Below are 14741 nucleotides of genomic sequence, written 5' to 3' on the forward strand. Positions count from 1 at the left end.
CAAATATATTCTCTAATGCCAGGATGACCAGGATTGCTTGCATTTTTTGCAATAAAAAATGTGTGGAAGTGAAATGATGATTGGTGGAAGCTTGTCTTGTCAAATATTAATATTGTCAGTGAGGAACAGAAATGTCACAGTTTCAGCAATATTAGTATTGCTCATTTTATTCATCCACAAGCGTTGTAGCAACCTATTAGCTCAGCTAAATGTTGCCAAATACACACATAAATAAAAAAATACACATGTATACAATGCAAATGTACATAGTGGTACAGTATATGGACTCAGTTATAGACTAGAAATTCACTAATTACAAGTGACGACACTACAGCTAAAACATCACTTCACATACAGTGCTCTACATTGAGTTTTCTGTCTTTTAATTTAAGTTCGAAAGAAAACAAACACAAGTATCAATACAGCAGTGATAACTAAACATAAAAGCAAACAGCTAAACCATTTCAAGGAAATCAGTAAGCAATAATAATCAAGTTGTTTCTTTTGAAACATTTCAGTACTTTACTGCAACAAATATTAAGGCACTTAAACTTAAAAAATATGCTTTCTTTCTGCTGTAAAATTGTAAGTTGACTGATGTTGTACTGAACTGAAGATAAACCTGCAGATATCTAATTTGTGTGCACTAAGTGATGTTATGTATCTGATTTTTACCTAATAAACTGACAGTCATCAGTATGTCATACAGTTGGTGTAATATCTTTTTGAAATGTTTAATCTTGAAGTTTTAAGCTATGTTGGGAATATTTGTAACTGTGAATATATTCTAATTAGAAGCATGGTTTCTGGAGAGTTTACTCAAACGTGCATGCAGGAAATTATTCTAATAAATTTACATATTTTGAAATTTTTATATGATCAATTTACCAAATCTTTCAACTCAAAATTTTAAGTCACAAGACATGAACTCAGGATTGTACGTTCTGAAGCTGAAAACTAGCAATTTGTTAAAACAGACAAATACACCTCTACACAATGAGCTAATGAATAAAGATCGAAGATTGATTTCACTAAATAACACTATGACTTTTTACAGTTTTTAAGGAAAAGGAAACAACAGAAGAGCTACTTTGCAACTAGCTTTAAAGGGACGTGTACACAAAATAACGAGGGAGAGTTGAGAACACTATTCAATAGACCAATCAGTACAGATGGCAAAAATGATGAAACGCGTGGTGTTGTGAAATAATTCTGCAAACCGGGGAATAGTCGAACAGCATATACATGGTATCATCATGCCAAATTGATTGGCTCTACTGCACATGTGCTTGTTGGTTGGCAAGGGTCCTCTTTTTTTGTGTTTGTTTAATGCCTAGTCTCCCTTTCTTTGTGGCAACATTTGGGGAACATCGCCATTGCACCGTGCCTGTGGCTGCGGCACTTCCTGTCTGGTTGCACAGGGCAGAGAGAGTGCAGACATGGTGGCAGTCTGTGTATCAGGAGCCTTGTCGCTAAGAGCAGCCTTTATGCTGGCAGCAACGCTGTCGCCGCTGCCAGCTGGAGGAGCAGGACCGTCGCTGGGTGTGTTGGGGTCAGCTGCAGCCCCTGCAGCAAGAGTGGAGGCCCCAGAATCAGCCTGATCAGACGCTCGAAGTCTCTTCATGAGCGTGGTCACTCTAACAGCTTTCTGTGAGTAATGAAAAGAGACAGTGAGTTTAAATTAAGTGTTATTTTTTATGCTGAACATCCAGTCTCACCCTCTGGAATGCACACTGTCTTTTTTGATAAGAAAAATAACAGGCTTCAGCAAGGAAAAATCTCCAATAGCACACAAACAACTAAAATAAACTTTGGAAATAGTTTTAAAGATCAGTTAAATCAAACTGGCGCAATTGTAGGGATACATGAACATGTTTTGACAATTTAGACATGAGAAGATGATTATGAAAATAAAAGGTAAGCTGCAAATATTTTTTGTACTGTCTATGAATGTTTATTCAGTTTAAAATGGTGGTAATATTATGAAAAAAATTAATTTTGAAGTAGTCAAAGAAGTTTGAGTTTGAAGTTTGAGTATAGCAATTCCAAAATATTTCAAATACACACTGCATTAAAGTCCTCCTAGTAGAGTCATGATTACGAACATAACCATTTGTCTAAAACTTACAATATGAGGATGTGCAAAAATATATTGATGTATGAGATATATGAAAAGTACCTTCCACTTGGCTTTGGCAAAGTTCTTTTCTATTTGTGCACAAACACCATCCTTGATGTTCTTGTCTGAGGCAGCATTTCCAGAAATCCTGAAAAAAGCAACAAGAGGAAACATTTTTTGGCATGTTACCATATTTGTGGTATAACAAAATTCACAACTGCAGTTTTGTTGGTGTGAACATTAACTTTAATTTTATTTTTTTTTTTTACCATTCATGAGCAATGGCTTCCTGTGCAGTCAATCGCTGATCTTGGTCCACTTCCATCAAAGATGCCACTAAGTTTTTGGCTTAAAAACAAATAAATATAATAACAACAGTGAAATTGCTTCCCCAAATGATGACGTGCATTTTAATAAACGGATTATCTCTTACCAGAATCTGAAATGTCATCCCAATATGGTGAATCAAATTCGTAGTCCCCTGACAAAATCTTTAAGAAAAGGTTCTTATCACGATTGTCAGAGTCATCTTCGTCAGCGTCATCATAGAAAGGAGGGTTTCCAGACAAACTATTGAGTTGGCAGAGTAAAAACATTATAGGACAACAAACTTTTTTATAAAGTCACTTAAATATACTTCAGAACATTACTGTAGTATATTTGTGAGCATGTTACTGGGCACTTACAGTATATACATAATGACACCTATGGCCCAACAGTCCACAGGTCTTCCGTATCTCTGCCTCCCGACCACCTCAGGAGCTGAAAGCAAACGTAAGCTTTAAACATTCTGATGATAGGTAATTGACTTGGTTAAAACTTTTTTATTTTTCTACAGTCACTTACCAAGATATTCTGGAGTCCCACATGGGTCCTTAATGAATCCATTTTCCAGTTTTGCCAACTGGAAGTCGCTGATAACAATTTTGGAGTGCTTCAAACGATTAAAGTACACCAAGTTCTCCAGCTGTATGAGTAGACAAATAAAGGTTTATCAGGCTGGATAACATTTATCATACACATCTTATTTGGCCTGTGGTGAAATGCTACTATTATTCACTAGGTGTCAGCACTGCAATATACCTTAAGATTTCGGTGGACAATTTTCAGAGAGTGCAGGTAAGCTATCGCTTCCAACACCTGTCTCATAACATTGCTGGTGTCCCTCTCAGAGTAGTATCCTTGATCTAAGATCCAGTCAAACACCTCTCTGCCGGTAGCGCTGAAGAGATGGGACATCCAAATTAAATGCATGTCACATTTCAATGACAGGAATGCAGAACAATTTTCACATGTTGAATAAAACACCAGATTTAGACGAGTTGAGGAAGTACAGTGCACACCAGCCTGAGCCAACATTCCTCTCAAGTGCCTCTAATAATACTCACAGCTCCAGAAATAGGAAGTACTCTTTCTTAGTTTCAAAAGCGTCAACCAGCTGGAGGATGTTATGATGTTTTACCCTTTGGGGGGGGGGAAGCAATAAAAACAGTCAATGAGTAGTATAAACTAACAAGCTATACAGTCTCATGCCAAACGTTCAGGACAGCTGAGGTAAAATGGATAAAAACAAGCTTTGAAAACCAGTGTTACAATACAATTTAAAAGGAAACAAACACATTAACTGGACTTGACAGAGGCCGTAGTGAAGTGAATTAAATATTTAAATTTAACATGTTTCTTTGACATGTAATGGACAGGACATGTAAGGAGCACGGTAGGCAAATGCTCTGAAGCCAATTGATTTTTTCTGTTTAATAAATGAATGACCAGGAGACCAGCTTTGAGAAAATGAAGAGGGCGACTAGGTCAGATAGCTAAGGTGGTGCAAGGCCTTGCACTGGTAACCAGTGAAGTGAAGCCAGAATGGGTGTTATGTGGTATAATTTTCAAATCTTTATCAAGATTCTAGCTGCAGTGGAAGACTTCTAGTAGTGCAGTCATGAAGATCAGAGAAAAGGACATTACAATAATCCAGTCTGGAAGGTACAGACATTTGGATAACAACTTCAGCATCACACAGTGATAGAAGCAGTTGGATTTTGCCAGCGTTACTCAGGTGAAAAAATGCTGTCTCTCTAATAGCCTTGATTTGAGACTGGAATATCAGATGACAATCAAAAATCACTCCAAGGTTTTTGAAAGTTGAGTTTTCCGAAATGATAGAGCAGTCAGTGTTAACCAGGAAATCCGCGTACAGTTGTTTGGCTGGTCCAACAATCAGCATTTAACAGAAAAAACTTCATATAGATCCATTTTTAAAATTCAAAATTTAGGAGTTGGAAAGGCAACTTGGCTTTACAGGTACATATAGCTGTGTATCATCAGCATACCAATAAAATTAATACCATACTTGAAGATGATGTTACCAAGGGGAAGCGTGTAAATAGAAGCCAAGGACCTATCCCTGGGGACACCCAACTTTACTGCAGAAGATTCAGAGATTGTATTGTTTTAACTTCCTCGTTGAGTGAAACCATGAAAGCACCATCCGTTGGATACCAATATGCTTCTCCAGGTGGCTTAGAAGTATGCTGTGGTCCATGGTGTCAAAAGCTGAACTTAAGTCAGAATCAGCAGCAATTATTATGTCAATGACTACTCTGGTCAAGGCAGTTTTAGTGGAGCGACAGGACCGAAAGCCAGATTGAAATGTATCAAAGAGATTGTTGTTGGATATGTGGGCAGCAAGTTGAGCAGCGACCGCCCCCTCAAGTAATTTCGACATAGAAGGAAGATTGGAAATTTGGTCTATAATTGTTCAAAATGTCAGATGTTATTTAGACAGCGGTTTAATGATGGCTGTCTTTAAAGCTAGGTTCAGAGCTCATGGAAAGTGATTTACTGATAATTTCAAGAATACAATCATATTATTATTTTAAAACACCAGTTGATTGGACCCAAACTTGAATTAATCAGTAATAACAAATCACAATAATAGTATGTAATTATTATAATTATAAATTATCATCACTTGTTCTGTTGGCATTTATTGTGTATTGTTCATGGTGCAAGTGTGACTACATTGCAGCAACAATTACTATAACAAAATACCAAATATTGTCCTACTATGGCACCTCAAAATAAAGTGTTAAAGGATAATCAATAGTTGTTAGAAAGGTGTGTTCATTGTTGGTTTTGGTCTTTTCATCGGATTTGTTGATAGTAAGAAAAGTCCATCACCAGACTTTAGGGAGTGTGAAATTTGTACAGTAAAACCTGCATGGGAGTGTAAGAACAGTAGTGTACTGCCATTGTGTATTACTCTTAGAGTGCACAAAGGCAAAACTTCAGGACGTTGTTTTTTTGACACTTTACTATGTCTTTGGTTCGACCTGAAGAAAGAATTTTGCTGATCATTTGTGATTACACTTTGTCTCAATGCCAGGACCTGCTTCAGACAGACATGTAAGCTTTATAATAAGGAGTGTAAAACTTCACTTACATCTTTAAGATCATTATCTCATTCTTGGCAGCTTTCCTCACTTTCCTTCCATCCTTTTTGTGAAACTTTTTACAGGTGTACATTTTCAAGGTGTTCCTATCCTTCGCCCGGAATATCTCACAAAACTCCTCTCTGTTAAAAAAGACAAAAGGAGATGTATTTTGAGCAAATTCCCAAAACGTCTTTATGCATTTATCAACGAAGCAAAGATGTACTCACGATTTAACAATTTGTCCGAGGTCATATTTGTCGGTCACCTCTGAGGGATTGTTGTAATCCTTCTTTTCCCCGAGTGTCAGACAACCAAATGGCATGGCAGCTCGTGCCCTAGCCAGGGACTATCCTTCCACAACACAACCTGCCAGCAATGTGCAACATGTTAGATTTACCTGTATAGTACAGCAACATTTCGTCAGACATGCATCTCCACAGTACAAAGTGGATTTGAAGCGTGAGCACCTGAATCAGAAAAGCCTACATCTGGAGCTGTAGTCGTATTTGTTGAAAAAACATTTTAATTTAATGACCGTAATGGAAATGGAAGACAATGCTGCTCGGCGTTGACACTTAACACAAATTAATGCAGTAAATCAATGCACACATTTACAGGGAGCTATTTGGTCGCATCATTATTTCTTTCTCCGAAACCTTCTGGGTCATCTGATAATAGGTAAGTGTAAATGAGCTAGTGGGAGCAAATTATTTCAAATTACCACATGAGCAAAGCAAAATAAAATTTTTATTTTCCAATAGCATCTTCTGTGAGCTCTGTCAGACTGCCAGGCTTGTTTCTTTCCACTCTGCAGTGAGTCAGCTCTGTACTGCAGCAGCAGCATGAGCATTATTCATGTGTCTGCTTTCTACACCGAAGAATAGTCAGATGGACTTGACCCTGCACTATGGCAGTAACTTTTGTTCTCTCTCATTTGAAAGACTCTTGTAAGCTGAGAAAGCTGTTAACTTGCAAGCTCTGGAGGAATAAGTGTTGAAAAGTTTTGTTCTTTAATTTCTGCTAGCTGTTGAAAGATGACATTGCCCACAGTTATAATGACATGCACACTGCACTTATTCACAGTATTCATATTCACTGAGGTACATCTTCACAATCAATGGTTAGCAAGAGCTTTACATCAATTAAGTAGATCTGGGAGGGAAATGTTTGAACACTGAATCAGCATCACAATATGAGATACAATATACTGTATATATGCATGATAACATATTTGCTGTGATAATGAACAGAACAAACACGCTAGATAGTTTTGCTGAAACAAGTAAAACAAATGCTACAATTTGGAGTCACCTGCCTTAATGGTAGGTGTGAGGATGGATAAAACATTATATCACAGTGGATGACATTTCTGATATCGTTAAGTTTAGATATAGTTTACCTAATCTCTTAATCTCTTGAGAACTTTATGGATAATATATCAGACAGGAATGTCTGTTTTTGGCTAAACCAGTGAATTAAATGCCTTAAATAAGGTACATCATCACATTGATGCAAAAATCAAATACAAATCCAGAACTGCTCATTTATTTGCAGTACTGTACACAATGGCCTCACACACTGAGATATGTTAATAGATAGATCCTGATGGTAGACAAATTTCTCCCAGTATGTATTTTCATATCATCTTACAGTACTTAATGGAGTAGCTTTAAAAAAAAAACAAAAAATGAACTCTTAGTCAAAGTCAGTGGTCACTCTGCAGGATAAATGATTGCAATCTACATACTTTAACTAGACAACTAAAAGCCCAATAAATGAATTTCACCCACACAAAGTCCTTACTTTTACACATATCTATGCCAATTTCACAACCTATTTGTATATGTACATATATATATATATATATATATATATATATTTGTATATGTACATATATATATATATATATATATATATATATATATATATATATATATATATATATATATATATATATATATATATATATCTTGGTGGTGCATTTAGTGTTTTCAATTCAATGTCTATTTCATTAGTAACTTTCTGTGTTTTTAGTATAAAATGAACTAATAGAAAAAGTTCTTCCCACTGGTACCTTTGTTACTGCAGAAGGGAAATTACATACTTTTAATTAGGGTGACTTGAATCATTGCAGTTGCACAGCAGAATACTATGCCGGTCCACCACTAGCAGCTAAATATTACTGGTGAAATAGGATGCTTGTGGAAAACAGACCCAGTTTTTTTGGCAGGCATTTCAGTAGAAATGGCAGCCAGAACAGAAGAGTGGGAGTAGAGAGATTCTGACTGAGGTTCTGTCTGGAGCCTCAGTCAAGACCCTATCAGAGGCAGAGATTTCTCCCAGCTTTAGCATCCTGTAATATCTGTAGTACAACAAAGAGTGGTCTAATAAATATAAAAAGAAATTTGGAGAGTTAAGGGGATGGTTTACGAATGTGATTTATTACTGTATTACAAGCAGAATGTCTCATGCAGAAGCTCTTGTGTTTGTGAATCAAGAGAGTCCTTTAATTGAAGAGAGTAAGCTGTGTATTGTGCTACTGTCCACAAGGGGACTCAGTACTCTGTTCTTTGCAGATCTCTGCTGTGGAGCTGATATAAAAAGTGTAACCTTATGTAAATTGCTTGGTTGTTATAATTTAAAAAAGTCTTTCTCCGCTGATGCTCCTCATTAAAGCTTCTTTGTTCATACTGATAGCTTATCTGATTTGATCCATATGCTGCGCTGCAGGGTGAAAAAAGATAATCCATTAAGTTTTTGATTCATTTGAATACAGTCCTATACATTTAGAGGGTTTTAAAGTAGCTATGCTCCAGTGCTGCAAGTTCCTTTTGTTATTTTGTATTATTTCTTCCACAGAAAGATTGTATGACTTGTTCTTTACATGGGAAGTCGTTAAATCTGCCAGTCAAAATACTTTTGTTTTTCTATCTTTATTTCAGTTTTTTAAAAGTGCTCATGCCAGCATTAAAAAGATGACCTGCCTCTGATATTACCTAAGCTTCTAAGATGGACTGATGGACTGATCTTTACTGCAGTTAATGCTCTTTGGTTACTGCCAGAGAAAAAGTTATTAGAAGTGACAACCAAAGTACTTTTAGCTGTATATGGAAAGTTCCCACAATATTTATGGAAGTGGTGCTCTGTCAATATCAAACAAATGCTCAGGAAAATACTTTATTAATACAACATTCTATTGATTTTTAAAAATTCGGCTTTAGTATAAGCTCCAATTTTGCCTGACCATAACATTTCTAATGTTTGTCGATCTTAAAGCTGAAATCCCATGATCCAAATTGGTTCTAGCTGACCCAACAACGTGTAGTATTTTCATGATGCTGATTTATTAACTGTACTGACTTGCTCTAATGTTGTAAAAGTGCATTTGGAGGTCTACTCCGAGTACCCAAAAGGGATGAAGTCTCTTTTATTTAGCCATTATTTTTATTGTTTCATCCCAGACAAGGAGTTTTACTAAGGGCTTTATTTTATCCAGAAGCATACACATGTAAAGAACAAGGTTCCTGGGGGTGAGTAAAGAGGGTTGGAGAATGTTGCAAACTACTCAAATAAAGAGTCTATCTCTTACTGTGACACTCTAGCCCAAACAGTGATGCATTTCAGTAGACCGTTTGCCTGATCAACATGAGGCATACAATAGCATGCCCGTCTGTCCTAAAGAGGAGGGCTGTCAGTACAACATTAGTCTGGAGTTTGATAAGCATTTGGGTGATATGCTCCAGCTAAATCCTATCTTCTGCATGGATCCTGCAAGAACAATATCCAGATTCACCATTAGTGTTTTCTGGGTCTCACCTAGATTCAAACAACTGCGTTGCCTGGGTATCAGAATAATTTATTTTCACAATATATGCCTCACTCCTGTGCCATGATGCTCATTCAAACCAATAGAAGCACATATGATGTACAAAATGAACTTCTTTTCTTTTTGTCATGCCTAAACTCTTTCATTATGTGGTGTATTCAATCCACAGACGTCATCAGATTTGTGGTCAATGAGAAATTGCTCAAACCAAATCTTCCATTCAAGCTATTATTTAGAAACTAAGCCTCTTAGCATCCTGAATGGGCCTCTCTGGTACACTTCGGTGGCCTCTGTCTCTCAAAATAACCACATCACCAACAGCCACCTCACAAAGACAAACAATACCGCGCCCGCCACGCAGAGTTAAGGGGCGAGGCTGATGTGAGACCATTTAATGCAATCATTAGATCACACAATGAATCATAGATCCCTACACCTGTTCCCAGAAGCATTGACTCGCAGCACCACAGTGCACCAATCACTAAACAGTAAGTATGATTACTAAGATAGAATTTTGTGAGCACGTGTTTTTCCTCCTTTCAAACCAGTCTTGGAGATAATAGGCTGTTCTCCTTCGCCAGAAGAAGAAAACGATAGAAGGCACTTCACAACTGCTGAATCAGGAATCTTTTATCTTTGCCTTTTGAAAGATCTGAATGAAATGTTCTTAATTAATGGGAATGTAAATGCTTCTTTTTTTATTATTTCTTTTTTTTTTTTTTTTTACAGATTGTCGCAGAACTCAGCAATAAGAGAAAACTTAACTGTGGACACCCTTGGGGGATTATGACAAAGGCAGAGCTGGTGCATTGTGTCCAATTAAAGTTCCAACAGCGTAGTTAAAGGTAAAACCTCTCCATTTTACATTATTTTGCTTTCCAGAAATAACGGCCATAATATGCACACTATAAGACCTAGAGCCGTATAGCAAAAATTGGCAACTTAAATGATTTCATCTGTGACAGTAATGTTTCAATATTTTTTTTTTTACATTATGACTTGCTGTATGGTTGAATGAAAATTGTGAAGAAGAACATCCATCCTTTGTTATTATGAGAACAACGGCAACCATGTCTCAAACAGATCGAGACTAGGGCATCTCAAGGTTTTTCTTCAGGACACGTTTGTAGGTGTTTCAGAATCTACTTTGAGCAAACGAATCACTGCCCCCAGGCTATCAGTGACAGGACCAATAATACACACTGGAAAATGGCAACTTCTGTGAATCAGGGAGAAAAGCAAGAGAAATGCAAAAAAGACAACATGCAATTTTGGGTTGAAGAAATGAAATTGACTGACGTGATTGTTTTAAATACTGGGATCATAAAGCTGCCATCTCATCATGCTCTTCCTGTCTCCTAGAAATAAACTACACACATCTGGATGACATTACCAACTGGACTCAACCACAAAAATATATGATATTATGTTATGATGTTTTGTAAGATGTGAGAAGATTAAGATTATGGGCATTAATAATCTATTTACGCTTCTGAGAAATTATGTCACTCTATAATTCATGCATTCTTTTATCTATCCACCTGTAAAGTGTGATATCTCAGGTGACATAGACACCCACCACAGGTCTAATTTTGAAGAATAAAAACAAAGGATGGATGATGCATCTTCACTCTGTGTTGCAGCCTGAGGGGAAATGTTATAATTTAAAATAAAACATGTTTCACTCTAACACCTTTCAGACACTGTTGCTTCAGCTTTGACACAAGTTGGAGGGATTATATCCTACACATGTTGGCCTGACTTTGACAACATTAGGAAAAATGATTCACTTGGCGAGAGAATTCTGGCAGTTAATAACAGTAATTGGTCTCCTACATCTTTAACTTGTTACACATGCACAACTAACCGTGGAAATTACATTAAATGATATCATGAGGATATCATTTGAGGTAAAAATGTGCAGATAAACAGTGTTCCAGCTGTTGGAAGAATTACACTGATGGGCCAAAGGGGAACATTACAACTAAAGTAATAATAAATAAAATATGCCAGATGCTCATATTCCAACTTTGCAGAAGAGATGATACATTTTAGTGTTGTGGCATTTAATAAAATAGCAATTGGCCTAACAGAAGTGCTAAATCTTAAAATGTCTTAATTTGAAGCTGGGTGACATGAATCGACTGCCATTTTTTAATCCACTTGTTAATAATTTAATTCATGTTCAACATATTGAAGTGTAAAAGGGTCACACGGTCCATCTCAATTAAAATGTTGTTCCATCACTGAATGACGACTGACAAGTGGTTTGGGGCCTTTTGTTTGATTAAATAATGATTATGTTATTATTATTATTATTATTATTATTATTATTATTATTATTATTATGTCAAAGTCATGTCAGACAGTGGCAGCAGGCCAGAGAGAGCTGTGGATTTGGCTGCAGGCGAGCCTCTTCAAAGGGAAAGGCTTGGTGACAGGGGGCAGATGGTGGTGATGATGTATGAGCCAAATTTTAAAGCCTGTAATGCCTCATTTATGGTGTAAATGTCACTCTCGGTAGCTGTGAACACAAAGAACACATTTACACTTTTAATTTTCATGGACATTACATCACACATGAACAAAAGCAGAGAAATATGTTTGTTTTTCCCAAAGTCCGGAGAGAGGAGGAACATTTTGATGAGCACGAATCAGTCTTCTTTTGTGCTTGGGCTCTGCAATGGTTTGAGTCCACCATTTATCTTTTCTACCGGCATCACTGGCTCATCTGTCCAGTTTCTTCTGATGTTGTTTTGTTGCCATGGTCACCAGGTGCTACAGTATGCACCATGGCACTGTCTGTGCGGAATAGTTCCCTGCACACTCATCGACATTACTGATGCGGCCACTTCACTGAAACTCCACTTAATGATCAGAATACAAACAGAGTTTACAAAAGAAAATCCTACGGAACATTAGCCACACTAATAATAACAAATAAATTTGTATTTACATTTGTTGGTCTGAAAAGAGTGTGTGCCCCAGCTATCTGACAGTGTCTTCAACTTAATTAACTGTCACTGAATGTCCATTGACAAACACCATGACCCAGGCAACACATTCAATTCAGTGTGAAGCTTGACTGTAGCTCTATTCAAATAAGCTTAACATTATACATTACATTCAATGATAACAGACACCTGTAAAAAAATGTCTTAAAAATCTGAAAAGCAGTGGTACATGCAGCAGCATCACGGGGGCTATCTCAATGTGTTTTTCAACAATTTTCCTTTCTAAACCTCAGATTTTGTTTAATCTTTAAATGTCAGCCATTCATAAATAAGCCATGAATATTTCCAATAGTAGGCTACCATCTGTGTCTATAAAATCCCCACATGGTGTTTTCTGCTCTTAGTGTGCTCCAACACAAGATCCCTTTTCATGTGAACATCCATTAGTTCTGCAACAACTTGACACTGAACTTTTTTGCACAATTTACATAATATGCTACTGATCTGACACCCTAGGACTGATCCAAGTGAATTTAACCCAGTGCTGAAATTAAAACCACACAACATTGAATCCCTTGCAAAGACCTCTGAAGGTTTACACACACGCGCGCGCGCGCGCGCACACACACACACACACACACACACACACACACACCTGTATGTCTTTCTTTTATGGTTTATTCAGTGGCGGAAAGGCACTCTGACTTGTCAGAGCAGTTTCCCTCTTCTGGGGTGTAGCCTATGTGTAAGTGGTGGCTTAGCATCGGGATATTAAGTGGGTATTGCAATCACAAGCACTTTTGCGTGTGAAATGATGACAAATTATGACAAGGACACCGGGACACCGCGAGACTGTGAGACTGGAAATGTGAACTCAAAGCGTGCTGCAATCTGTGTGCATCAAGAGCATGCCTTATGTAAAACTGAGCAATTCTTTATCAACTGTAAAGCTCACATTGTTAATTAACTTGTTGAGCGGTTTGTAATGGGTAGAATTAGCTGTGCACTTTAACAGCAGGTTTTATCGATTACTATAACCTGGAAATGTAGACTACTGACAACCTCACTGTTTTAGTAGCACTGACACTTTAAATAAACAGTATTTGCGCATCACCCAGGTTAGACTGTTGTTGCAGTTGAACAGATCGCATCCTGCAGGCTTCATAAATCACGTGAGCACGGCTTGATATTTCAAAGTAAATGTTTTATGGGGCAAAAGTTTTAGTAGAGGAGGTCAAGATGACAGTAATGAATAAACACGGAGAACATTCCTCAGCATCTTTTCACTTATCGCGTTTTTAACAGCAGAGGTTTGCAGTCTTGTTATGGTAAAACAGAGATTATGCAAATTGCCTTCACTTACCTTCAATGAGGCAAACTGGTAATAATCAATAATCCAATCCTCTGTATGATAGTTGAGAATGTTCGTGGTGCTGGCTTCACTTTTTTCCTTCCACAGAATTTTTACAGTCAGTGTGCTATCAGAGAGATTTATGATCCTCCAGCATTTCCAACAAGTCAGGGAGTATTACGTGAATGTGTGATGGTAACAGCGGGCAGTGATGCAGGAAGGAGGGGAGGTGTGTGTGCGCGCGTTAGAGCGATGCACGGTGTTTAACGGTGTATGTGTGTGTCTATGTGCGCGTGCATCATTGCAGCAATATGTAATGTAATACTATCATCATCTTTAGGACTTTTTAACAGTGACGCTGGTGATGTTCCCACCGCTCAGCTGGGGTGACGTTAGCTTCTGCACGTTAGCCATCCTGCAACAAAAAGAAACAGCAGGGTCAAAAGATTTTTCTCCTCAAAGTCCCTCCGGAAGTTGGTGCCATTGAAGTCATTCAACAAGACCATCTCCCCAGAGCAAGAGCAATTCTCCCATGTCTCCACAAAAAAATAAAAAACACTGGACTCACATGTCCTTGTGTTGTTACAGTAATGCAAGACCAAATGATTGCATACAATACAAGCTGAATCAGAAAAGATGAACAGATACAGTTGTATTAACTTGTCACAAGACCCACTTGAGATGGGAAGGTAGAAAACACTGCTCAAACACAGCCTGACTTTGCAACAAAATGTTGGCGGGACAACCAACATACTTTGATACACAAGACACACCATCCCAGAATGTTCAATAGCCGTCACAACCCACGCAAGCAGCTGATGGTAGACTACTCTGCTGATTTCTCTGCACAGTAAGATCCAGCTCTGCTCTCAGCTGATGAAGGCCTTTTCAAGATATGAACCGCCAACCCATGGAGAGGCAAAAAGTCCCACAGGGTACGATGGAGACAAAGCTACAGTAAACCGAGAGATCTCAAAATCACACATCCGATTCACTGGGTCAGTGCCAACAACAATGCTATGTTTAGAGACAAGGGAGATCTTCATGATGGGCT

At 37.7% G+C, this 14741-nt stretch overlaps 1 protein-coding gene and 1 long non-coding RNA gene across 2 annotated transcripts; one reads left to right on the forward strand and one right to left on the reverse strand.

Moving 5' to 3' along the window:
• Positions 1 to 134: 134 nt before the first annotated feature.
• camkva (CaM kinase-like vesicle-associated a) lies at positions 135 to 14185 on the reverse strand. The gene is made up of 11 exons (XM_046028788.1): positions 13700 to 14185; positions 5784 to 5922; positions 5565 to 5696; positions 3508 to 3582; positions 3203 to 3341; positions 2966 to 3086; positions 2806 to 2881; positions 2553 to 2689; positions 2389 to 2467; positions 2180 to 2267; positions 135 to 1648 (listed from the first exon to the last, which is right to left on the reverse strand). The coding sequence occupies exons 2-11, from the start codon at positions 5876 to 5878 to the stop codon at positions 1334 to 1336; spliced, it is 1257 nt and encodes a 418-aa protein (XP_045884744.1). The 5' UTR covers positions 5879 to 5922; positions 13700 to 14185; the 3' UTR covers positions 135 to 1333.
• LOC123956539 lies at positions 10101 to 11072 on the forward strand. Its single transcript, XR_006821568.1, has 2 exons — positions 10101 to 10227; positions 10745 to 11072. It is a non-coding gene; the product is annotated as an uncharacterized LOC123956539 (long non-coding RNA).
• Positions 14186 to 14741: the final 556 nt, after the last annotated feature.

This window comes from Micropterus dolomieu, linkage group LG18, assembly GCF_021292245.1.
Source record: "Micropterus dolomieu isolate WLL.071019.BEF.003 ecotype Adirondacks linkage group LG18, ASM2129224v1, whole genome shotgun sequence".
Lineage (NCBI taxonomy): Eukaryota > Metazoa > Chordata > Actinopteri > Centrarchiformes > Centrarchidae > Micropterus > Micropterus dolomieu.